General features: G+C 45.2%; 2 protein-coding genes and 1 pseudogene across 3 annotated transcripts in view; 1 reads left to right on the top strand and 2 right to left on the bottom strand.

The window, feature by feature from the left end:
• Positions 1-25714, top strand: part of LOC144677002 (uncharacterized) — a 39033-nt gene extending 13319 nt beyond the window's left edge. The window contains exons 3-4 of the mRNA XM_078537268.1: positions 332-948; positions 24837-25714. Coding sequence (XP_078393394.1) covers positions 332-948; positions 24837-25714 — 1495 coding nt within the window. The remainder of the gene's footprint in view (positions 1-331; positions 949-24836) is intronic.
• Positions 4645-8106, bottom strand: LOC144676999 (uncharacterized; annotated as a pseudogene). Its single transcript, XR_013575473.1, has one exon. The product of XR_013575473.1 is annotated as an uncharacterized LOC144676999 (transcript).
• LOC144677000 (uncharacterized) lies at positions 19794-22365 on the bottom strand. The gene is made up of 2 exons (XM_078537264.1): positions 21970-22365; positions 19794-20958 (listed from the first exon to the last, which is right to left on the bottom strand). Exon 2 carries the CDS (start codon positions 20596-20598, stop codon positions 19939-19941), a length of 660 nt encoding a protein of 219 aa, XP_078393390.1. The 5' UTR covers positions 20599-20958; positions 21970-22365; the 3' UTR covers positions 19794-19938.
• Positions 25715-26216: the final 502 nt, after the last annotated feature.

Raw genomic sequence — 26216 nt, 5'->3', positions numbered from 1 at the left:
ATTTGCAGCTTTGGGGGAACAAGAGAGAAAAAATGTTCCATAGGAACTAAAAGTAACTGTTCTTCATTTCTATGCCGTGCTTACAATGAGGACTTTTGAAATCTCTGCTTACAGGGGCATCAGAAGGGAGAATTTATACACTGGTAACTCAAACAAAACATCACATCAAGATCTAACAGAGTCACTTGATTCATCAGGAGCAGAATATCACCTTTACCTAGTTATACAACTTGAAAACAAAAATTACAGCATTTACCGTGGGATGTTGTGAATTCCACATACACGTGTTTTCTGTGTGTGTGTGTGGACAAGCATTCAACTGATCATCCAATCTGGAGAGACACAAGGGCACCGGCACCACGGAGAAACCGTGGAAATGTGGGGACTGTGAAACTGGATTCATTTCCCCATCCCAGCTGGAAATTCATCGGCGTATACACACTGGGGAGAGGCCGTTCACCTGCACCGATTGTGGGAAGGGTTTCACGCAGTTATCAAATCTTCTGACACACCAGCGTGTTCACAGTGGCGTGAGGCCGTTCAGCTGTTCTGTGTGCGGGAAGGGATTCATGAGCTCATCTAACCTGGGGACCCACCAGCGAGTTCACACTGGGGAGAGGCCGTTCACCTGCTCTGTGTGTGGGAAAGGCTTCACTCAGTCATCTGCTCTGCTGACACATCAACTTGTTCACAGTGATCAGAGATTGTTTAAATGCTCTGACTGTGAGAAGAGTTTCAAAGGACCGATAAATCTGCTGAAACACCAGCGAGTTCACACTGGGGAGAGGCCGTTCACCTGCTGTGTGTGTGGGAAGAGATTCACTCGGTCGCACAACCTGCACAGACACCAGCGAGTTCACACTGGGGAGAGGCCTTTCAACTGCCCCGTCTGTGGGAAGGGACTCACTTTTTCATCTAACTTGAAGAGACACCAGAAGTTTCACATATGACAACAGGGGTTGGATTCTGCTGTTATTGCTGCTGTGAATCACATCCAGGCTTGAACTAGGTTCATTCAGATAACTGGGGTTGGATTTTCACTTTCTGATGGGGGTGGGAACCGGGACTTATGCGATTTGAAAATTACTTTCCCGGTCGGAGGCACTGGATCCGCTGCCTCTGAAACAGTTTGTAATTTTCAAAGTGCCGGTGGAGGGGAGGAAACAGGAAACCCACTCACCACCAATTAACGGCACCTTAATCTCATTAAAGAACTTGTTAAGGAGCCTGTCTGGAACAGAATGGGATTTTCAATCTTTTTTCTGGATTTAAATTGATTTTTGGGGTACAGGTTGTTTGTAATAAATCCCCAATTGTGAATGAAATCATCAGGTTCTACAGAACTTAACCATCTGGCAGGATGAAGACTTTAAATGGTCATTTCAAAAAGATTTATTAACCATTAAAATGTGAAAAGGTAACAAGTTAGAAAAATAAAAATCAAAGTTTCAATGAACAGTAAGAGGAGAATATTTAACTTTAACAATTAAACAGACTTCTCACAACTTCCCTCGGTTGATCAGGCTGAAGACATGAAGTGAGGATAACCCTCCATCATTCGATACACAGATAATATGCTAACAAAGTGGCTTCTCGAAATCTTAATTTTTACACTTAAAAGATGCTGGAAGCCCACCTTAGCCAAGTTATTGGAAATGGCTAATTAGTCTATGATTTGTCAATAATGTGACAAGAGTTAACTCCATTGGTTTTAGCTAATTTGCCACATTGTCTTAAATTTAGGACACTGCTTTCCTTTAAGCTATGTCTCTCATCTTGATATCTTTACAGGAGCCCATTCATTAAGACAGACTCAACAATCAAGGATAGTGTGTGTTCCTGATAGGGAGCAAGACCAAGGCTTATCCCATTTCTTTCCCAGCTGTTACAGCACTTTAATTCTCTAATAAGAAATGCGAATGGAGATATATTGAGATAAGATAAAGCGACTTCTAAGCAACTACCAATCATCTGTTGCTTGTCAGTCACTGCTTCGTAATACTATTTTGGGTTAGTTTGTTGTAAAAGGTTAAAATCGTCAAAATGGCTTCTCATCTCAGTGTTAGCAGAAAATTGTGTTTTGACATTGTTAGCTTATTACAATGAATATGGCATGAAATGAACCTGAAAATGGTTAGGCTACACTAAAATCTAGTACCCAGGCTTACTTACGGGATGAAGTCAGATAGCCTGGTGCATGTTAGTGCACAACTGTTGGAGTTACCATAGATTGAAAGGAAGTTAATTTTCATCTGTGTTTTGTTTGTAAAATTTGAGGGGTAGACTTGTTCTGGTTTGAGCACTGTACCTCGGCAAAGCAGCAGCAAACCCCAAAATGGCTGTCGTCTGTCTTTGCTGCTGGCATCAGACAGGAAGCTCCCTCCCCCCAGAGGCACTTGGTGCCTCGGTTTGGATGCTGAGCTCACCTCCTGCCAAAACAGCTCAATTACATTTTAAAATAGTGCTGCAAGAGTGATGCAGTTCAGGTGCAGTGTGCGGACCCGGAATTCATCCAGTGTCAGGTTCCCAACCCTCTTTGAAAATCCAGCTCTTGGGGGTTTTATTCCTCCTGATGTTAATAATCCCTGTAACAGGGCTGGAGTTTAATATTCTGGTTAAATGTCAAATAAATCAGCTTGGCGTCAAACACACAGTGTGTGGAGTATTTGTTTACTCCAGGATAAGAGGAGACTAATTGAAATCCTGTTCTCGACTGTTCCATTTCTGGGCCTTTTCTCCTCTGTTAAAGAAAGATTTGTATTTCTGCAGAGCCTTTCATGACATCTGGATGTCCCAAAGCATTCTACAGCCAATGAAATTCCTTTGAAGTGCAGTCAATGTTGGAATGTAGGAAACACAGCAGCTAATTTATACACAGCAAGATCCCATAGACAACAAATTGATAATACCCAGATAATCTGTTTCAGTGATGTTGATTGAGGGATAAATATTGACCAAGATTCCTGGGATAAATCCCCTGCTCTTTGAAATAATGTCAATGGATCTCTTACACCCATCCATTCTGTCTCAGTGCCATCTCTGACAGTCTCTCCCTCAGTACTGCGGTGGAATGTTAGCCTGGATTTTATGCTCATCTTTCTGGATGCGGATTTAAATCCACAACCTCCTGACTAAGACATGAAAATGCAACCACTGAGCCACGACTAACACATCATCATCATCACTCTGGATTATTTCAGATCCTAGACCTTTCGTTACTCTCATGGACAAGTCCCAGCTCCCCATACCTTCCAGAGTGTCTCTCCCAGCCTTGGTAGCAAACATCATCTCGCTTTTCGAAAAAGGAGGAAGAGAGAAAATGGGGAACTAGAGGCCAGTTCGTCTAACATCAGTAATTGGTAAAATGTAGGAATCTATCATGAGGGATGTGGTAACAGGGCACTTAGAAAATCATGAACTGATTGAGCAGAGCCAATATGGATTTATGAAAGGGAGATCATGTTTGACAAATCTGTTCAGAGCTTCTTAAAAATGTAATAAGTAAGGAGGATAATGAGGGTATCAGTAGATGTTGTGTATTTGGATTTTCAAAAAGCATTTGATGAGGGGCCACACAAGAGGTCATCACACAAAATTCGGTCTGGTGTTTGGGGGTATCTGAGCATGGACTGAGGATTGGTTAATGGTCAGAAAACAGAGAGTAGGAATAAACGGGACATTTTCAGGTTGGCAGGCTGTGACTAGCAGGTACCACAAGGATCAGCAGTTGTGCCTCAGCTATTTACAATCGATATCAATGACTTAGATGAGGGGACTGAGTGTAATGTATCCAGGTTTTCTGACAATACAATGTTGGGTGGGAAAGTAGGTGCTGAGGAGGACACAAAGAGGCTGCAGAGGGACATAGACAGGTTGGGTAAGAACATGGCAGCTGGAATACAACATGGTGAAGTGTGAAGTTATCCACTTTGGTAGGAAAAAAAAAGAATATCTTTTGAATGGTGCAAGACTGGGAAATATTTGCATTCAGAGGGACCTGGCTGTTCTTGTACATGAATCACAGAAAGTTAACATGCAGGTACAGCAAGCAAATGGTCTGTTAGCTTTTGTTACAAAGGGATTGGAGTATAAGAGTAAAGATGTCTTACTACAATTATATAGAGCATTGGTGAGGCATCACCTGGAGTACTGTGTGCAGTTTTAGTCTCCTTACCTAAGGAAGGACATACTTGACCTAGAGGGAGTGAAACAAATGTTCACCAGACTGGTTCCTGGGATGAGGAGATTGTCCCATGAGGAGAGATCGAGCAGACTCGGCCTAGATTGAATGGAGTTTGGAAGATTGAGTGATCCAACTGAAACATTCTTAAATGGCCTTAAATGCTGGGAAAATGTTTCCTGTCTGGAGAATCTAGAACACGGGGAATCAGTCTCAGAAGAAGGGGTCGACCATTTAGGACTGAGATGAGGAGGAATTTCTTCACTCAGTTGTGAATCTTTGGAACTTTCTAACCCAGGGATCCGTGGCTCTCAGTTATATTTAAGACAGAGGTCGACAGAGTTTTGGGTACAAGGGGAATTAAGGTTTCTGGGGAGTGTGGATCTGAGGTAGATGATCAGCCATGATCATATCATATAGCAGAACAGGACTGATGAGCCGAATGGCCTCTTCCTGCTCCTATTTCTTATTTTCATTCAGTCTCAGTCTGGTTCCCCTCAAGCTGCTGAGTGAGTGAATTAAATCTTTCTTCACAAATCACCCGGATACCAGACTACAAGTCAGGCCATGAACATTGTTTATTGTTTACAAATCACAGTGAAATGTGGGCACACAGACCTTTCTAGACATGTCGAAATGTAATCAGAGTTATCCAGCAGTTCAGCACTAATGGGGAGAGCTATTTCATAAAACAAGGAACAAAGACTCCACAGGATATTCAGTGATTCACTGTAAATCAGCACGAATGGATGCTGAGTATTAATTACAGCAGGGAGCAGAGGCTGAGGTTATCAATTGGTTGAGTTTATTTTCAGAGTAATTCCTTCAATATTTGACAAGTTAACAGCTTTGAACAGCCCGTCTCTCAAATAGCTCGAGCCTACTTGTAATTAAAAACATTCAGAACTTACCAAGCTTCATCCTCGAGTTACAGAACAGACTTTCTCCCATCAATATAGAGCTGCAGGATTGCACTGTGATCTCTTTATTGTTCATCTTTCGTTCAAGGCAGTTTCTGAGTGATTTACATTGAAAACGAGGTTTGCAGACATGATGGTCTATTCACACATAATTGAGAGATGGTGCGGGTGCACGCTAAGTCTAAACTGGGCAACTAACATTAGAGATCAACCCCAACTGTCAGAATGAACATGATTCAGTCCAGGATGTGATTAACAGCAGCAATAACAGCAGAATCCAACCCCTGTAATCACTTGTGAACTCTCTGGTGTGTCACCAGGTAGGATAAGCGAGTGAATCCCTTCCCACACTTGGAGCAGGTGAATGACTTCTCCCCAGTGTGAACTTGCTGGTGTGTCAGCAGGTTGGATGATTGAGCGAACCCCTTCCCACACTCGGAGCAGGTGAACGGCCTTTCCCCAGTGTGGGTGCGCTGGTGTGCAGTGAGGTGAAATGATTGCCTGAACCCAGTCCCACAGTGAGAGCATCTGAATGGTTTCTCATCAGTGTGAATACGTTGGTGGTATTGCAGATCCCCAGAACTTTTAAAGCACTTCCCACAGTCTGGACATTTAAACGGCCTCTCGTCAGTGTGAACTCGCTGGTGTCTCAGCAGGTGGGGTTTCTGAGTGAATTTCTTCCCACACTCAGAGCAGGTGAACGGTCTCTCCCTAGTGTGAATGCGCTGGTGTGCAGTGAGATGAGATGGTTGCCTGAACCCAGTCCCGCAGTGAGAACACCTGAACGGTCTCTCATCAGTGTGAATACGTTGATGACATTGTTGATGCCCAGAACTTTTGAAGCACTTCCCACAGTCTGGACATTTAAACGGTCTCTCGTCAGTGTGAACTCGCTGGTGTTTCAGAAGGCGGGATGATGTCCTGAGCCTCTTCCCACACTGTGAGCAGCTGAATGGTGCATGCGCAGTGTGAATGCGCTGGTGCTCCCTCAGTCCATGTGGGTTTTTAAAGCTCTTTTCACAGTTGGGGCATTTAAAATCTCTCTTGTCAGTGTGAACTTGCTGGTGTTCCAGCAGGTGGGATGAGCGAGTAAATCCTTTTCCACACACGGAGCAGGTGAATGGCCTCTCCCCAGTGTGAAGTCGCTGGTGTCTCTGAAGGCAGATTAACTAAGTGAATCCCTTCCCACACACGGAGCAGATGAACGGCCTCTCCCCGGTGTGACTGCGTCGATGGGTTTCCAGATTGGATGGGGATCTGAATCCCTTCCCACAGTCCCCACATTTCCACGGTTTCTCTCTGGTGTGAACGGTGCTTTTTGCTTCCATGTTCAAAGGATAATCATATTCAGGTCCTGATGAATCAAGCCACTCTGGCAGATTTGGATGTGATTTTGGTTTGACTTTCCCGACTGCAAATCCTTCTAGTAGCTTGTAAAGTGAATTCAAAACAGAAACAAAAAATATGAAAGAGAATTCACAAAAACACAAAGATAGGTTGTGAAATTGAGCTGAACGAATCCCGTAATTTGTGGGGTCGGCACTAGGAAAAAGTGACCACGAAAACTGTTGGATTGTCATAAAAACCCAACTGGTTCACTAATGTCCTTCAGGGAAAGGAACCTGCCTCCCAGTCTGGGCTACAAAAGACTCTGGCCTCAAAGGGAGAAGAGAGAGTGAGAGGTGGAGGAGGGGAAAAGGAGAAGGATTTCATAGCCCTGCAACTCAACCCAGAATTTTGATACAATTTCCCAAACTCATGAGCCCCACCACCTGGAAAGACAAGAGCAGCTGGTGCATGGGGAAAAACCATCAGCTCTAAGACACACAGCAGTGAGTTCACACTGGGGAGAGACCAGACACCTGCTCCATGTGTGAGAAGGGGTTTAATCCATCATCCAACCGGCTGACACACCAGCAAGTTCAGCAGAGACTCCAGGGGTTGGATTCTGCTGTTAATCACATCCAGGACTGAACCATGTTCATTCTGATAGTTTGGGTTTGTTTCTACTGATGTTAATAAGCTCTGTAACTGGACTAGATATTCAATATTCTGGAAATCGGCTTGTTTTACTTTGTCAAATAAAGTATGTTTCTTCAGCCTACAACAAACAGTGATTTACTTGTAATTATTTTCAATTTAGTTACTGTATTCAGTACTCATCATGTGGTCTGCTCTACATTGGGAAGATCAAACACAGATTGGGTGATCACTTTGTGGAACAGTCTGTCAGCTTGACCCTGAGCTTCCAGTCACTTGTCATTTTAATTCTCCACCCCACTCCCACTCTGACCTCTCTGTCCTCAGCCTCCTGAACTGTTCCAATGAAACTTAATGGGAGCTCGAGGAACAGCAGCTCATCTTTCGATCTGGCACTTTACAACCTTCCAAACTCAACATCAAGAGAGTTGTCAGGATTGAAACTCTCTACCTGAAAAGGTTGTGGAACCTGACTCTATAAGGAGTTTTAAAAGGAAGTTGACAGGTTTTTGAGAATGAGGAACTTAAAGGGTTACAAACAGAAAGTGTGTGTATGTGGGTCTAAACATGACTGCTCTTTCAAAGAGCCAGCACAAGCACAAAGGGTTGAATGGCCTTTTTCTATGCTGTAAGTTTCTATGATTCTAGGAATTTAGCCCTTGTGTCTGTTCCACTGTGAAATGAGATCATGGCTTATCTGTGGTCTAATTCTATACACCTGCTTTGCCCCACATCCATTAATACCTTTGGTTAACAAAGATCGTTCAATGTCAGATTTAACATTAGTCTCACATCAACTGCTGTTTGTGGAACAGAGTTCATCACTTCTACCTCCCTTTGTGTGTAGAAGTGTTTGCTGACTTCAGTCCTAAAAGGTCTGGCTCTCATGTTTACAATATGCCCCCAGAGTCTAGGACTATGACTCTTCTTTGGAACTGACTGAATCTTTGTCTGAATCTGGGGAAGTGAGGACGAGCATGGCCTAAAAATTGTAGCCATGTCTTTCACAGTGAAATGAGGAAACAATTGTTGACACAAAGCTTGACAAGTTTGGAGTTTTCTGCCACAAATGACAATTCCCTCACCAATATCACTACCCATTCACTCCACCTTCCCCTCTCAAGATGACAATAGGCAGTTGCCTGCATAAGCCAAACCTCTTACCAGGGTTTCCAGTCCCGCACACACCATGTGTTTTTTTATTCTATGATGGGATGTGTGCATTGTCCATCCCTAATGGCCCTGGAGCTGTGTGGCTTGCTGGGCCGTTTCAGAGTGAACCACATCACTGTGGGGCTGGAGTCACATGTAGGCCGGACTTGGTAAGGACGGCAGATTTCCTTCCCTAAAGGGACATTAGTGAACCAGATGGGTTTTACGATAATTGATAGTTTTATAAATTATTAACCGACTCTTGGAGTCCAGGTATCATTCAGGTAAAACTGTGCTGCACTCACAGGGACAATAACCCATAGTCCGATGTTGGGACTTGAACCCATGTCCCCAGCCCAGTGGCATTACCACTGGGGCACCGTCTCCCCGCCCTCCAAGCTCGCGCGCGGTGTCCAGGCTCCCCCCGGTTCACAATCTCCACCCGCCCTCCGAGCTCGCGCGTGGTTTCCAGGCTCCCCCTCCCCGGTTCACAATCTCCAGCCGCTGGATTCATTTCTCACCCTTTGTGATCTCAAGTCGACCGCTCCTTCTTCCAGCTCGGGTTCTAGTACTGCGCATGCTTCAGTCGCGGCCTAACCCCGCCCCTCCATCAGTCCAATTGGTTGGAGGGCATACCGCACCCGCTCCGTCCTCTAGTCCCGCCTCTCTCTTCCTATTGGCTCGGAACCGCTGTCAATCAGCTGGGCATTGTGAGCTGTCAGGTGAGAGGTCACTGTTGGGAGCGGGTTAATAAACCCCGGGCAGGGGGGCGGGGTTTACAAATCCCGAGTGCGGCCCCAGATCCGAATATTAAACAATGAACATTCTCCACTCTCACTATCCGCCGGACAGGTAGATAAGGTGGTTAAGAAGGCATATGGGATACTTGCCTTTATTAACATTTAAGTTATGGTGAGAGGTTGGATAGACTTGGGTTGTTTTCCTTGGAGCAGAGAAGACTGAGGGGTGACCTGATCGAGGTTTACAAGGTTGTGAGGGGCACGGACAGGGTGGATAGGGAGCAGCTGTTCCCCTTAGTTGAAGGGTCAGTCACAAGGGAACACAAATTCAAGGTGAGGGGCAGGAGGTTTAGGGCGGATGTGAAGAAAAAACTTTTTTACCCAGAGGGTGGAGAATGCGCTGCCTGGGAGAGGGTGTTGAAGGAGGGTTGCCTCACATCCTTTAAAAAGTACCTGGATGAGCACTTGGCACATCATAACATTCAAGGCTATGGGCCAAGTGCTGGTAAATAGGATTAGGTAGGTAGGTCAGGTGTTTCTCACGTGTTGGTGCAGACTTGAAGAGCCGAAGGGCCTCTTCTGCACTGTGTGATTCTGTGAACAACCTCAAACAAAGAGACCAGGACCCTCCGAGCATGCACAATTCACCCGGCCAACCTGCGGCAGATAGAGCGGTTTCTGAGATGTTTGGGACTGTGGGTAATACGGATGCCATTAGAGACCCAGAGTCCGTTGATCATTAAAATAAAAGCAAAATACTGCAGATGTTGGAAATCTGAAATAAAAACAGAAAATACTGGAAAAACTCAGCAACTCTGGCAGCATCTGTGGAGAGAGAAACAAGAGATAATGTTTCAAACCCACTATGACTCTTCATTGGAACTGACTTAATTTTTGTCTGAATCTGAGGAAACGAAGACAAGGTTATGCTGATATAGAGATTGCAACTAAGAAAGACCAAGGCCCATCTCCTACCATCCAAACCCTACGACAATGGATCTGTTGGCCAATCTTTGCAATGAATCCATTTCATAAATCTGTAACAGACCAATACATAATTCTTCTGCTATGTTTTGCATTTGATGGGAATTATCAAATGTTTTTACGACTACCAGCTTGGGCTGTGGATGGTGATGCCTTCACTCTTCTCTGTTGATCGAATCCAGAAGGGCTACTGTAGTTAAAAGGACTTGGCTTGCAAGATACAATCGCATTTAGAGGGATAAAGGAACATTTTAATATCATAGTTCAGTGACACCTGATCACTTACCAACAGAGTCAGTTTGTAAAAACGTAAAGAAAATAATCACAGCTGCTACAGATTATTCTCTAGCTACAATGAGATAGATAAGAAAAGAATCAAGAGAAAGGAATCAACAGTGCAGAGGCATTCAAAGAGAATGGTTTGGTTAACAGTGTCAAAGACTGCAGACAGGATGAGAAGGAAATTGCAGCAGAATTTACCTCTGCCATATTCACATAGGCTGTAATTTGTGACTTAAATAAGAGCTGTTTCAATGTTGTGGCAGTTACAGAAATCTCATTGAAGGGATACAAACATGGAGTTCTGGGAAAATGTGCTTGGATTTGGGAGGTGACAAGGACTTTGGCGAGGAAAGGGTGATTAGAGATTGGGTGGTAGTTGGCAAGAACATTGCGGTCAAGTGCTTGTTTTCTTGAGGATAAGTAGTTATGGCAGATTTAAAGGAAAGGACAGTACCTGAAGAGAGAGAGCTGTTAACAATATCAGCGAACATGGGAAGGTTGGGTGATCAATTGGAATAGGAATGGAGGAGGTGGGTTTTATGGAAAAGATAAGTTCTGAGAAGCATGAGGGAAGATTGGAGAGAAGCTAAAGAAAAAAGCAGACTCAGGGCTGCAGCAAGGGAGCTCTTTAGAAGCGGTTTGGCCCAGCGAGTCAATGGAAGGGAGGGACACAGCAGAGGCAGCTGATCGGATTGTCTCAATCTTAGTGACAAAAAAGCTCCATGGAAAGTTTGGCCCAGGTCTCTCTCCCTCTTAAAAACATTGACATCTTTTGCTTTCCCAGCTTGACACATTTATTTGTCTGACAAAGGATGGCCTCTTTCTTAATATTCACAATTAAATGGGCGGTTACCCAGGGGCCAATAAATTAATATAGGGCAGAGGTATATCTAGTGTTGTTAAATGGTACATATTATTTATGGTTCTCTAATTAAGTACATTTATTGCATTCCTTGTGAATAAATCCATTTCAGTAACAATTGCTGAAATGTTTGCTCCACACCCAAAGGGTTTCATCAAGTTTTCTTGTGGAGTTTGAGACAAAATCAACTTTCAAAATGATGCAGAGTTTCAGTGGCCAGTAAGTTCACAGATGACATAAAAATTGGTGGTGTTGTAAACAGTGAGGAGGAAAGCCTTAGATTACAGGATGATATAGACGGGCTGGAATTTAACCCTGAGAAATGTGAGGTGATGCATGTTGAGAGGACTAACACGGTTAGGGAATACATAATGAATGGTAGGACCCTAGGAAGTACAGAGGATCAGAGTGACCTTGGTGTACATGTCCATAGACCCCTGAAAGCAGCAGCACAGGGAGATAAAGTGGTTAAGAAGGCATATGGGATATTTGCCTTTATTAGCTGAGGCGTAGAATATAAGAGCAGAGAGGTTATGTTGGATGTGTATAAAACGCTAGTTAGGCCACAGCTGGAGTACTGTGTGCAGTTCTGGTCGCCACACTATAGGAAGGATGTGATTGGACTGGAGAGGGTGCAGGGCAGATTCACCAGGATGTTGCCTGGGCTGGACCGTTTCAACTATAAAGAGAGATTGGATAGGCGAGGGTTGTTTCCCTTAGAGCAGAAAAGGCAGAGAGGGAACATATTAGTGGCTTACAAAATTATGATGGGCATTATTAGCGGAGGTGTCAATAATAGGGGGCATGGAATTAAGGTAAGGGGCAGGAGGTTTAGAGGGGATTTGAGGAAACAAAATTTCACCCAGAGGGTGGTAGGAATCTGGAACACGCTGCCTGAGGGGTTGGTAGAGGCAGGAACCCTCACAACATTTTAAAAGTATTTAGATGAGCACTTGAAAAGCCATAGCGTACAGGGCTACGGGCCAGGTGGTGGAATATGGGTTTAGAATAGACAGGTGCTTGATGGCCGGCACAGTCCCAATAGGCCAAAGGGCCTGTTTCTGTACTGTATAACTCTATGTGACTATGTTCAACAAATGAGGGAGATCTGTGCTCAGCCACGGCCCTCACTCACTCCGATTGGATGGGGGACCTGCTGCTCCCATTCGGTCCTCCATCCCACTCCTTCCTTCTACTGGCCTACAGCTGCCATCAATTACATGGGCATTGTGAGCTGGAGCATGTTCAATACGGCTGCTCCATCTATATCGGTGCGCATGCGCATTGCGAGTGGTGTCCAGAGACAGACAATTGAAGGTGTGGTTACCCAGGAACAAAAGCAAAAATTGCTGGAAAAACTCAGCAGGTCTGAAAGCATCTGTGGAGAGAAAGACTAGTTAACATTTCGAGTCCATATGACTCTTCATCAGAACTAAAGAGAAATAGAAATGTAATGAAATATAAGCGGTTAAAGGGGGTGGGACAGGTGAAGCTGGATAGAGGGCCAGTGATCGGTGGAGGCAAAGGAGAGACTGCAAAAGATGTCATAAATAAAAGGTCAAAGGGGTGTTGACGATGGTGATATGAGCTAAAGGATGTGCTAATGGTGACATTAAGGGTGGAAAGCAGGATGAGCAGTGACAGATGGCCCTAGTGGGGACGAGGTGTGGGGGAGGGGATCGAAATAGGCTTAAAGGTGGGGAATAAACAATGAATATAAATAAATTTCAAAAATAACAATAGAAATCAGTGGGAAAAGAAATATATATATAAAAATAAAATTAAATTTAAAAAGGGGGATAAAAGAGGGGGTGAGGATGGAGGAGAGAGTTCATGACTTGAAGTTGTTGAACTCATTGTTAAGTCCAGAAGGCTGAAAAGTGCCTAATTGGAAGATGAGGTGCTGTTCCTCCAGTTTCCGTTGAGCTTCACTGGAACATTGCAGCAGGCCAAGAACGGTCATGTGAGCATGAGAGTAGGATGGGGTGTTGAAATGGCAAGCAACAGGCAGATCTGGGTCATGCTTGCGGACAGACCAAAGGTGTTCCAAAAAGCGGTTACCCAGTCTGCGTTTGGTCTCTCCAATGTAGAGGAGACCACATTGGGAGCAGCAAATGCAGTAGACTAAATTGATGGAAGTGCAAGTGAAATGCTGCTTCACTTGAAAGGAGTGTTTGGGCCCTTGGACGGTGAGGAGGGGGGAAGTATAGGGGCAGGTGCTGTACCATCTGCGGTTGCATGGGGTGGGGGGGGTTGAGGTGTAGGGGGTGATGGAGGAGTGGACCAGGGTGTCCCGGAGGGAATGGTCCCTACAGAATGCCGACGGGGGGGTGAAGGGAAGATGTGTTTGGTTGTGGCATCATGCTAGAGCTGGCGGAAATGGCGGAGGATGGTCCTTTGAATACGGAGGCTGGTGGGATGATAAGTGAGGACAAGGGGGACCCTATCATGGTTCTGGGAGGGAGAGGAAGGTGTGTGGGCAGATGCGCAGGAGATGGGTTGGACACGGTTGAGGGCCCTGTCAACCACCGTGGGTGGAAAACCTCAGTTAAGGAAGAAGGAAGACATGTCAGAAGAACTGTTTTGGAAAGTGGCATCATCGGAACTATGCGACGGAGGCGAAGGAACTGAGAGAATGGGATGGAGTCCTAACAGGAAGCAGAGTGTGAGAAGCTGTAGTCGAGGTAGCTGTGGGAGTCGGTGGGCTTGTCATGAATATTGGTGGACAGTCTATCACCAGAAATTGAGACAGAGAGTTCAAAGAAGGAAAGGGAAGTGTCAGTGATAGACCATGTGAAAGTGTTGGAGGGGTGGAAATTGGAAGCAAAATTAATACATTTTTCCAGGTCAAGGTGACAGCATGAAGCAGCACCGAAGCAGTCATCGATGTACCGGAGAAAGAGTTATGGGAGGTTGGGAGACTATGAGGTTGGAAACTGTGGAGGGAAGATCTCCTTTTGACACACAAAATAAACCCAACAGCCAAGTACTGTGTGCAGTTCTGGTCACCAAATTATAGAAAGGATATAGAGACACTGGAGAGGGTGCAGAGAAAATTGATAAGAATGATATCAGAAATGCATGGGTTTACATATCAGGAGAGGATGAACAGACTGGATCTCTTTTCTCTTGAAAAAAGATGTCTGAAGCTGAACTAATTTAGGACTTTAAAATGATGAAAGTTTTAATGGAGAGGAAACAGAGAGAATGTTTCCTCTTGTGGGGAAGAGCAAAACTAGAGACCATCAATATAAGATAGTCACCGAGAAATCCAGTAGGGAATTCAGAAGAAACTTCTTCGCCCAGAGAGTGGTGAGAATGTGGAACTCAAGACCACAGGAAGTGGGTGAAGTGAATAGTATAGATGTATTCATGGGGAGGCTAGACAAACATATGTGGCTGAAGGAAATATTAGCTCATGATGGTAGATTTAGAAGTGGAAAGATGAGAGGTGGCTTGAGTGGAACATAAACACCAACATGCACTGGTTGGGCTGAATGGCTTCTTTCTGTGCTGTATATCCTATATAATCCTGTGTAAGGCTTAACTGATCGTCCAACCTGGAGAGACACATGGACACTAGCAACAGGGTACTGCACACAGTACTTAGCTGTTGGGTTTATGTTATGCATCAGGTCGGCTTTGCTTTTTGCTTCAATGATAGATGTCATCTCTGCTGAGTAGGTCTCAAACCAGCCTTTATTGTGGATTCCCCTTTACCAAATGTTACTGCTGCTGTGTGAGAAATGGTTGAACTCAGCGACTTCCAAACTTCATCAGTATCAATGTTGATTGATTAAGCTTTTATTGATGTGCCTGTAAAATATTTCACTGCTTTGATTCCTGTTGTTTGATAATTTAATTTCATAATGGAGGCTTCACTTTGAAGAGTGTGTAAATCAGTAAGAATTGTCAGCAAGGATTAAGCAACAGGGAGAAACCGTGGAAATGTGGGGACTGTGGGAAGGGATTCAGTTCTCTATCCCGGCTGGGAACTCATTGGCACAGTCACACTAGGGAGAGGCCATTCACCTGCACTGTGTGTGGGAAGGGATTCACTGAATCATCCAGCTTCCAGAAACACCAGCACATTCACAGTGAGGAGAAACCGTAAAACTTACTCCGTGTGTGGGAAGAGATTCACTCAGTCATCCATTCTCCGGATACAGTCTGTGAGAATTCTGTTCTTTCTTTGACTGTGTATTAATATAGTCTGCAGGAGTTGTGTTCTTTCTTTGCCTGTGTGTTGATCTGTAGGGTAGAATCTCTGGAGGTGATGTCATGCTTTGAACCGGCTTGTCTGAGTTTAGAACTGTGAAATGGTGGAAGTGCAGGAGTTCTATGTAATCATAGAGGAATATGTGTGCTTTCATCAACAGGCGAATGCTGTTCACATGAACACACCTGTGATTGGACAAGAGCCACATGATTGAATAGTGAAATGTCCATGGACAGTTCTGATTGGTGGTCTCAGGGGAGCCAGTTGGCGGGGGGGTTTCCAACTAAGAACAGTCCACCTGAGGGATTTGGTACAGTGGAGAAAAGAACAAAGGAAAGAAGAGAAAGAAACACAAAAGCTGGAAACTCCACAAGAAAACTGGAAGCTCCAAGGAAAGAAGTGTGCTCTGCTGTCTAGATATGACAAGAGAAGTATAGAGCTCATGTTGTTCTGTAAATCACTGCCTGAACTTTACATTTCGTCTTTAAGTTTGTCCTGCCTTTCTCTTAATAGAGCTGCTCCATAACTGAAATTTATTGACACATCCGATCCTGATTCACTTGTGTGTCCAATCTCACTGCCCATCAAGTTGTTCACTCTGATAAGAGACCTTTTAATTGTTCTCACTGTCTGAAGAGTTTTCAAAGCTCTAAAGATCAGATGAAATACCAATGGAGAGAAACCATTCACCTGCACTGAATCTGGGAAGGGATTCACTCGATCATTCAACCTTCTGACACACCAATAAGTTCACATCTGACTGTATTGGTTGGATTCTATTGTTCTGTTGTTATTCTGGCCACTGTCTGAGTCTGAGCCACATTGTTCATCATCTCAACGTTGATTTCACCCTGAGCTGATTTTGTGACCAACATCCGCTCCTTTACCAAGGCATAGACACTTAGAAACATAGAAAATAGGAGCAGGAGTAGGCCATTTGGCCCCTCGAGCCTGCTCTTCCATTCAAGTGATCATGGCTGACCCTCTACCTCAACATCATACTCCCCCTCTTTTCCCAAACACCTTGATGCCTTTCATGTCTAGAAATCTATTCAGCGATTTGGCCTCCACAGCCTTTTGTGGTAGACAATTCCACAGGTTCACCATGCACTGAGCAAATAAATTTCACCGCAACTCAGTCCGAAATGGCCTGCACCATATCCTGAGACTGACCCCTTGTTCCAGACGCCCCCCACCACCCACCCCTCCAAACCCAGCCTGGGGAAACATCATCCCTGCATCCAGTCTGTACACTTCTGTCCGAATTTTAAACGTTTCAATGACGGCCCCTCTCATTCTTCTGAACTCCAGTGAATACAGCCCTAGTCGACCCAAAACTCTCCTCATACAACAATCCTGCCATCCCAGGAATCAGGATGGTGAAGCTTTGCAGGCACTTCCTCTGTGACAAGTATATCCTTTCTTCGGTAAGGAGACGAAAACTGCACACAATACTCCAGGCTGCCTGCTTCCAGCTCTGTGACATCTCCAATTGCCCATTTCAAAATGATGCAGAGTTTCAGCCAATGAGGCTGATCTGGACTCAGCCCCGCCCCTCATTCACTCTAATTGGTTGGAGGATCAGCCGTCAGTGCTCATGCCCCCAACCCCGCCCCCTCTTCCTATTGGTCTAGCTCCGCCGTCAATCAGCCGCGCATCGTGAACTGTCAGGTGGATAAACCCCGGGCAGGGGGGCGGGGTTTACAAATCCCGAGTGCGGCCCCAGAGCCGAATATTAAACAATGAACATTCTCCACTCTCACTATCCGCCGCTTCCGGCTTCTTCCCGGGGAACAACCTCAAACAAAGAGACCAGGACCCTCCGAGCATGCGCGACCCACCCGGCCAACCCGCGGCAGATAGAGCGGTTTCTGAGCCGTGTGGTATTGTGGGTACTGCGGCCGCCATTAGAGATCGAACTCACTTAATCTTCATTTGATTCTAGGGAAGTGGGGGTGAGATTCCGCTAATGTCGGTGTTGAAAAATAAGAAGGATCAAACTCCATCTTCTACCATCCGCATCCTGCAATAATGGAGCTTTTGGCCAATCTGTGTAATGACTCGGTTTCAATAAGTCACAGAAGCCACAGTTGCTCTGCAATGCCTTGCATTTTAATGGGAATTTTCAGATATTTTTACTGCTGTTAGATTGGGTTATGGACTATACCGTCTTCACTTTTTCCTGTTGATCCAGGAGCGGTGATATATTTAGAAGGACTTGGTCTGTAAGAGACAATCAATGTGAGACTGATAATGGAACATTTTTATGTTAATGTCCAGTGACACCTGATCATTTTCCCAGTGAGTCAGTTTGTAAAAAAAACCTCAAATAATCACTGCTACTGCAGTTGATCCTCTTGCTACAATTTGATAAGAAAGGAATCAGGGATCAGTCCCACCCAGCTGGACAACAGTGAAGAGGCATTGAAGGAATTTTTGTTATAATTCATTCATGAGATGTGGCTAGGCCAGCATTTATTCACCATCCCTATGGATGGTTTGGTCAATTGTGTCAAAGACTGTAGATGGGCCAAGAAGGTCAAAGGACAATGAGGGAGAGTTTACCTTGGTTACATTGGATGCAGTTAGGGACTGAGAAGAGTTACTTTGATAACGTGGCAGAGGCAGAAATCTTATTTGTCGAGGGGCCAAATGGCCTACTTCTGCTCATATTTCATATGTTCAGATTCAAAAATGGAATTCCAAAAAGATGGGCAGGATTTGGGAGGTGTCAACACATTTCAGGACTTAGAAGGGGAAAGGGAGCTTGGAGTGGTTTGCAAGGATGGTGGGATCAATGGTTGATTTTATTGAGGAGGGGGTGATAATGTCAGATTTGAAGGAGAGAGGAGCAGTAACTGAAGAGAGAGAACTGTTAACAATGTTAACGAACATGGGAAGCTTGGAGATCAACAGATGAGTGAAAACAGGGCTGGGGTAGCAGGAGATGGGTCTCATGGCAAAGCTAAGTGCTGAGAAGGAACGAGGGGACATGGGAGAGAAACTACAGAAAGATGCACGTGCAGGGCGAGGGGGGAACATTCAAGGTCAATTGGACTGGTGATCTAGTGGAAGGGAGGGAGGCAGCAGAGGCAGCTGATCAAATTGTTTCAATCTTAGTGACAAAGAAACTCCATGAGCTTCTCACACTTGTTGGCGATGAGGATGGAGGAGACAGGGGAGAGGGAGAGCCCTTCAAAAGGAACTAACTTGTCTCAGAGATACTAAAAAGACTCAACACACTGTATTTAACACAAAGCTGCTGATTTGAATTTTATCCACAATACTATGCCCTATAACTGGGCTGGAGTTTATTAACATCAGCAGAAACAGACCCCATTGAACATAGTTCAATTCTGTTTGTGATTAACAGCAAAATCCAATCACGATAGTTACTTGTGAACTCCCTGGTGTGCCAGTAGGTGGGATGATGAGGGAATCCCTTCCCACACTCAGAGCAGGTGAATGGCCTCTCCCCAGTGTGAAGAACTGGTGTTTCAGTGGGCTGGAAGTGTATTCAAAATCATGAGGGGTCTGGACAGGGTTGATGGGGAGAATGTGATGAGTTCCCCCTTTTGAAAGGATCTAAAACGAGAGGGCACAGATTTAAAGTAGTTGGTAAAAGAAGCAAAAGTGACACGAGGAAAACCTTCTTCACGCATCGAGTGGTTAAGGTCTGGAATGCACTGCCTGGGAGTGTGGTGGAGGCAGGTTCAATTGAAGCATTCAAAAGGGAATTATACTGTTACCGGAAAAGGAAGAACGTGCAGGGTTATAGGTAGAAGGCGGGAGAACGGGTCTAAATCAAATGACCATTCAAAGAGCCGGTGCAGTCACGATGGGCTGAATGGCCTCCTTTTGCGCTGAAACAAATCTGTGCCTCCAGGCCACTTTGGAGGCTGAGGATGTTTCTCCTTATGGGAGAGACCACAATTAGGGGCCACTGTTTAAACATAAGGGGTCTCTCATTTGAGACAGAGATGAGAAATTTGTCCTCTCACAGGGTCGTCAATTGTGGAATTCTCTTCACCAGAAAGCAGTGGAGGCTATTGAATAATTTTGAGGTTGAGTTAATTCATGATTGACAGGGAGTCAAAGATTATGGGGGTAGACAGGAAAGTAGAGTTGGGGCCTCAATCAGATCAGCTATGATTTTATCACATGTCCGAGCAGGCTCACAGGCCTGAATGGCCTACACATGCTCCTAATTCATATGATTAACTGCTTTCTACCACAAGGCCTTTCTCTGGGAGGGTCACTGTAGATTTCATCCTCTAGCTCCAAGCCAGGCAAATCTTCCAGCTTCTTTTCCCTCACCAAGTCCAAGTGAGCTGCAAACTACACAATCCCAGATGTGCAACTGCCTTCTGTGGGAAACACCCAGATAAATTAAACAAAAGAACCTTCTAACTCCAACAGTCCATCTCCATGGCAACATGGCATGCTTTGGGAGGTTCCAAACAGAAATCTTTTTCCATCCATATAGCATTTTATTTTATGATCCATATGAAATGTGCAATGGATATTCGCAACAAGCCTCAAAGAGCATCAGCCCACTGGAAACAAAGTTGTGAGACCGGCCAGTCCAGTATAAAGGGATCCTCCCACTTCACCAACTGTCAGGATGAACACGGTTCAGTTCTGGACGTGATTAACAGCAGCAATAAGATCAGAATCCAATCGCTGTGATCACTTGTGAACACGCTGGTGTGTCTGCAGATGGGATGACTGAGTGAATCCCCTCCCACACACAGAGCAGATGAAAGGCCTCTCCCCGGTGTGAACTCGCTGGCGCCTCTGCAGGCTGGATAATCGAGTGAATCCCTTCCCACACTGAGAGCAGGGAATGACCTCTTCCCAGTGTGAAGTTGCTGGTGTAGCAGCAGGTTGGATGACTGGGTGAAACCCTTCCCACACACAGAGCAGGTGAACGGCCTCTCCCCGGTGTGGACTCGCTGATGTGTCTGCAAGTTGAATAACCGAGTGAATCCTTTCCCACAATGAGAGCAGGTGAATGGCCTCTCCCCGGTGTGAACTCGCTGGTGTCTCAGCAGGGTTGATGAATCACTGAATCCCTTGCCACGCTGAGAGCAGGTGAACGGCCTCTCCACTGCATGAACTCGCTGGTGTGCGTGCAGCTGCCATGAACCACTGAATGCCTTCCCACACTCAGAGCAGGTGAATGGCTTCTCCCCAGTGTTACTGCGCTGATGAATTTCCAGTGCAGACGGGCATCGGAATCCCTTCCCACAATCCCGACATTTCCATGGTTTCTCCATGGTGCGAGTGCCCTTGTGTCTCTCCAGGTTTGACAATCAGTTGAAGCCTCATTCACACACAGAACCTGTGTACGGTCTTCCCGGCTGTGAACGCGGCAATGTTTCTTCAGACTGTATAACAGTTCATAGCTCGTTCCAAAGCCAGTGCATTGGAACACACTCACTCGGGTGTGTGAGAATCGGTGCTTTTCCAGTCACACTGATGTTTCAAATATTTTGAAGCAGACATAACAGACAAATATTTATTCTAGGTTCAAAGGCTGCTGATATTCAGATCCCGATGAATCAAGTGGCTCTGCCAGATCTTGACGTGACCTTTGGTTTGAGCTTTCTGACTGCAAATCATCCCCTTCTAATGTCCTGTAAAAGGAGTTTACAAAAGTCATCACAGAAAGTCTGCGATAGAAATTCAGAACAGACAATTCTAGTTTTTATGGAACATTCTTTCCCCTCTCATTCCCCAAATGCTGTAAATCTCCATCCCCAACATGCTCCCTGCATTTTGAGCTCTCAGGAATGTTCAGACAGATTCAAAATGTTAGCTCTGTTTCTTGCTCCACATATGCTGCCAGACCTGCTGAGTTTTTTGCACCATTTTCTGTTTTTACTCCCTTCATTCTCACTCTGTTATATCTCATTAATACACTCCCAATTCTCCTGAAGGAGCCAAAAAGATTGTAATACTTGATTAGCAATACAGAGGGGATATGAGGAAGAACTTTATTTAGACATCAAGTAGTCATGACCTGGAACTCGATGCCTATGAGGATGGCAGAACCGGAGATGATCAATGGTTTCAAAATTAAATTGGATAGGGAGTTGAAAGAAAAACTTTCAGGGGAACGAGGATACAGATGGAGAATGGGACTCACTGGATTACTCTACAGAATGTCAGCATGGATCTGAGTTTCCAATTGGACACCATCTGTGCTGTAATGAGTCTATGACCGGAAATATATAATGCAGCTACAGTATTATTACAGGACTAGAAATAATAATAAATGAACTTTAATACAGAATAATAAATAACTAGACATTTCTCTGTTGTTACGATCCCTGTGGAAACCAATAACCTTAAAATAAACAAATTCCCAGACAACCCCAACGGAATAAACAGAAGGACAAGGTTTTATTTTTTAAAAACGATTCCGGTAACAATCAAACTAAATTCAACATAAATGAAGCCTGCATTAACAGACAAATAGCATTTCAATAGACCGGATAAATATGACTTTAAACAGCTGGAGAATCAGCCTGGTTCCACAAAATCACCAGCATTTCCCCCCTCAGCATATTTGGCACTAATTCCAGTTACAGAGTCCCGCAACTCTCTGTACTTCCCAGGGGAAGGAAAGAAAGTGATTTACTCACAGATGTTGGACCGAGGAAGAAGTTTTAATGTTTATGAAGCTAAACACAAATGCTGTGCCGTTTAAAATCAAATTGCATTGGAAGAAAATGAGGAGAAGACATTTTACACAGTCCCCTCCCCACTCCCATAGCTGGCAGCCCAGCACGCAGGCGCAGAAAGCGCTTTCTGTCCGGAGCAGGCGCAGTGCGGCTGTCGTCAGCGGTCGCTCTCGATCTCTTTTTGGACCAGCCAGTCGCCGTAGACAGAGCGGGGAGGGGGAATTCGCTGAGCGGCTTCTCGCTCTGGCCGGAGCCGTCAGCCGGTTGCCTGGAAACTTTGGCTCGAGGAGGTTAGGGGGATGGGGAACAATGGGTGGGGCTACCGTGTCCGCGCGCCTGGTCTGCAAACTGGAACCCGAGGACGTCACCGCGGAGCACAGTCAGTCCTATTGGCTGATTCAGGCGTCACAATGATTCAGAGGAGCGTTCCCAGTTCACATTGAGTGCAGTGGACTTGATGGTCAAACTCTCTCCACCGAACACGCGCTCGGGTTACTCTCCCTCATTGTGGTCGGACCGAGGTTAGCCAATGGGAGGAGCTGGACGACCGGAAGGTGGATGGTCCTCCAACCAATCAGAGCGCGGGCACTGTCGCATTGCCGACACGGAGCTTCCCCCATTGTTTGAATGCGGATGTTGGACAATGAGCTTTTAAACCTGTCCATTACTGCCCAGCAAAGCTGCTGATGCTGTTTCTCTCTCTGAATGAGGATTTAGCTTCACACACACGAAAACTTTCTCCCCAGTCTCGTGTCAAATACCTGTGAGTAAAACACTTTCTTTTTCTCCCCCTTTCCATTTCTTTTCTAATTCTGGGTTTAAATTGTTGACCTGCAAGTACTGAAGGGAAAGTAAGTGAATCCAGTGAGGGTGCAGACTCTGGAAAGGTTGGCCCAGGTCTCTCTTTCTCTCTCGCTCTCTCTTAAAGACATTGACATCCTTTACTCCCTCAGCTTGACACATTTATTTGTCTGGCTAAAAGGATAGCCTCTTTCCTAGTATTTCCAATAAAATAGTCGGATTCCCCAGGAGATGCCTGACATTTAAGGTGGCAGTAAACTAATATAGGGCAGAGATATGTCCAATGTTTTTATATGGTAAATATTTGATATATTTTTTGTTGACCGATAATAACTTTCATTTATAAATATGTCTAGTCTTGTAATATAGTGATAAAAACAAAAAGTTACTGCGGATGCTGGAAATCCAAAACAAAAACAGAATTACCTGGAAAAACTCAGCAGGTCTGGCAGCATCGGTGGAGAAGAAAAGAGTTGACCTTTCGAGTCCAACATGACCCTTCAACAGAACTGAAGTATAGTTAGGGCAAACTGGAGGAACAGCACCTCATCTTCCGACTAGGCACTTTACAGCCTTCCGGGCTGAATATTGAATTCAACAACTTTAGATCTTAAACTCCCCCTCCCCCCATCCCCACCCCGTTTCTTCCCCCTCCCTTTTGTTTTTTTTTCAATAATTTATATAGATTCTTCTTTTCCCACCTATTTACATTATTTTTAAATCTACAACTAATACCTTGTCAGTCTTTCCACCCCACCCCCACTAGAGCTGTACCTTGAGTGTCCTGCCATCCATTCTTAATTAGCACTTTTCTTAGATAATATCACCACCTTCAACACCTCTTTGATCCTTTTGTCTGTGACATCTTTTGATTATCTGCTCCTATCACTGCTTGCTTGTCCCCACAACCACCCCACCCTCAACTTCTCTCCCCCCGCCCCCCACCTTAAACCAGCTTATATTTCACCCCTCTCCTAACTATACTTCAGTTCTGTTGAAGGGTCATGTGGACTCAAAACGTCAACTCTTTTCTTCTCCACCGATGCTGCCAGACCTGCTGAGTTTTTCCAGGTAATTCTGTTTTTGTTTGTAATATAGTACTCTAGCTACCGTTATATATTTCCAGTCATCGAGTCATTACAGCACAGGAATGCATTCAGCAACTCAAGTCCATGCCAACCCTCTGTAGAGCTATCCATCCCATTCTCCCTCTATACCCCGTTCTCCTACAAGTTTATTTCCTTCAAGTGTCCACCAATTTCATTTTGAAATCACTGATCATCACGAGTTCCTCCACCCTTGTAGGCAGTGAGTTCCAGGTCATGCACACTCGCTCCTAAATAAAGCTCTTCCTTGCATCCTCTCTGTACCTTTAATCAAGTAATGCAGTGTATATTATGCACATTTTAAATCCAGTAATGTTTCCATATATATATATATATATATATAAATAGCCTGCATAATGATTTCAAAGGCCCCTGTGCCCTGGACAGGAAGCAGTGCACATGGATCTGCTGATCAGCATGAAATGGCACCTTCAGGAGATTTGGGAGGTACAGCAGAGTGAGAATGGAGGGACAGTGTGTGGGACAGAGAGTTACTGCTTCTGGGGAATATGAGAGAAAGAATGTTCCGTAGAAACTAGAATTATGTGTTGTGAATTTTTATCCTGCACTGACAATGATGACTTTTGTAAACTCCTTTTACAGGATATTAGGAGAGGACTTGTATCTGGGAAACTCAAACCAAATATCGCATCAAGATTTATTGGATTCATCAGGACCTGAATATCATCAGCCCTTTGAATGTGGAAGGAGAAATGTTCCCCTGTTCTGTCTGTGGGAAAACATTTCAAGCATCAGTGTGACTGGAAAAGCAATGAGACACAGACAACTGAGTGACAGTGCTCCAGTGCACTGACTGTGAAAAGAGCTTTAAACAGTTACACAGTCCGAAACAACATTACGCCATTCACAGCGGGGAGAGATTGTACACATGTTCTGTGTGAAGACGAGGTTTCAACTGAGCGGTTAACCTGGAGGGACACAAGGACACCTGCACCATGGAGAAACCGTACAAATGTGGGGACTGTGGGAAGGGATTCTGCACCCCATCTGCGCTGGAAACTCATCAACGCATTCACACTGGGGAGAGGCCTTTCACCTGCTCTGAGTGTGGGAAAGCATTCGCTCAGTCATCCAACCTGCTGAAACACCAGCGAGTTCACTCCGGGGAGAGGCCTTTCGTCTGCTCTGAATGTGGGAAGGGATTCAGTAATTCATCTCACCTGCTGACACACAAGCGAGTTCACACTGGGGAGAGGCCACTTATCTGCTCTGAGTGTGGGAAGGCATTCACTCAGTCATCCAACCTGCTGATGCACCAGCGAGTTCACACCAGGGAGAGGCCATTCACCTGCCCTGAGTGTGGGAAGGGATTCAGCGATTCATCTGCCCTCCTGACACACCAGCGGGTTCACACCGGGGAGAAGCCTTTCATCTGCTCTACATGTGGGAAGGGATTCCCTCAGTCATCCAACCTGCTGACACACCAGCGAGTTCACACCGGGGAGAGGCCTTTCATCTGTTCCGAGTGTGGGAAAGGATTCACTCAATTATCCCACCTGCAGACACACCAACGTGTTCACAATGGGAAGAGGCCATTCACTTGCTCTGGATGTGGGAAAGGATTCATTCAGTTATGCAACCTGGTGATGCATCAGCGAGTTCACACCAGGGAGAGACCGTCCATCTGCTCTGAATGTGGGAAGGGATTCAGAGATTCATCCACCCTGCTGAGACACCAGCGAATTCATACTGGTGAGAGGCCATTCACCTGCTCTATGTGTGGGAAGGGTTTCAGTCAGTTATCCAGTCTGCTGAGACACCGGCGAGTTCACAAGTAATTACAGGGGTTGGATTTTGCCGTTATTGCTGCTGTTAATCATATCCAAGACTGAACCATGTTCATTCTGACAGTTGGTGAAGTGGGAGGATTGGAGATGTACTAGAATGGTGCCAGGGATGAAGGGGCTTAGAGGAAGATTCAGTCATGGTTTTGAACAGAAAATTGGATCATTATCTGAAGGGGAAAAATTGACAGGGTTATGTGGAAAAGGTAGCGGAATGACATCATGTTCGCTGCTCTTGCAGAGGGCTGGCTCAGACACGATGGGCTGAATGGCCTCCCTTCCGTGTTGTAACCATTCCATCATTCTAGAACACCAGCTAGATAATTTTATTCAACACAGCATGACAGTGGGTAGTACTCTTACCTCTGAGTCAGGAGGTGCTGCGTTCAAATCCCCAACCCAGAGACTCAAGCCCCCAGAATCCACGGCTGACACCTCCGGTGCCAGTTATGAGGGAGAGCAGTCCTGACGGAGGGACCGTCTTTCCAGTGAGACA

The sequence above is a fragment of the Cetorhinus maximus genome, unplaced genomic scaffold (assembly GCF_964194155.1).
Source record: "Cetorhinus maximus unplaced genomic scaffold, sCetMax3.hap1.1 HAP1_SCAFFOLD_2114, whole genome shotgun sequence".
Classification (NCBI taxonomy): Eukaryota; Metazoa; Chordata; class Chondrichthyes; order Lamniformes; family Cetorhinidae; genus Cetorhinus; species Cetorhinus maximus.
Note: the sequence above shows the minus strand (reverse complement) of the source record. Positions and strands in the feature narration are given on the sequence as shown.

What these genes read in the sequence shown, in the direction of transcription:
- LOC144677000 (XM_078537264.1), bottom strand. Translation starts at nt 20,598, where the DNA reads ATGGAGAAACCATGGAAATGTCGGGATTGTGGGAAGGGATTCCGATGC.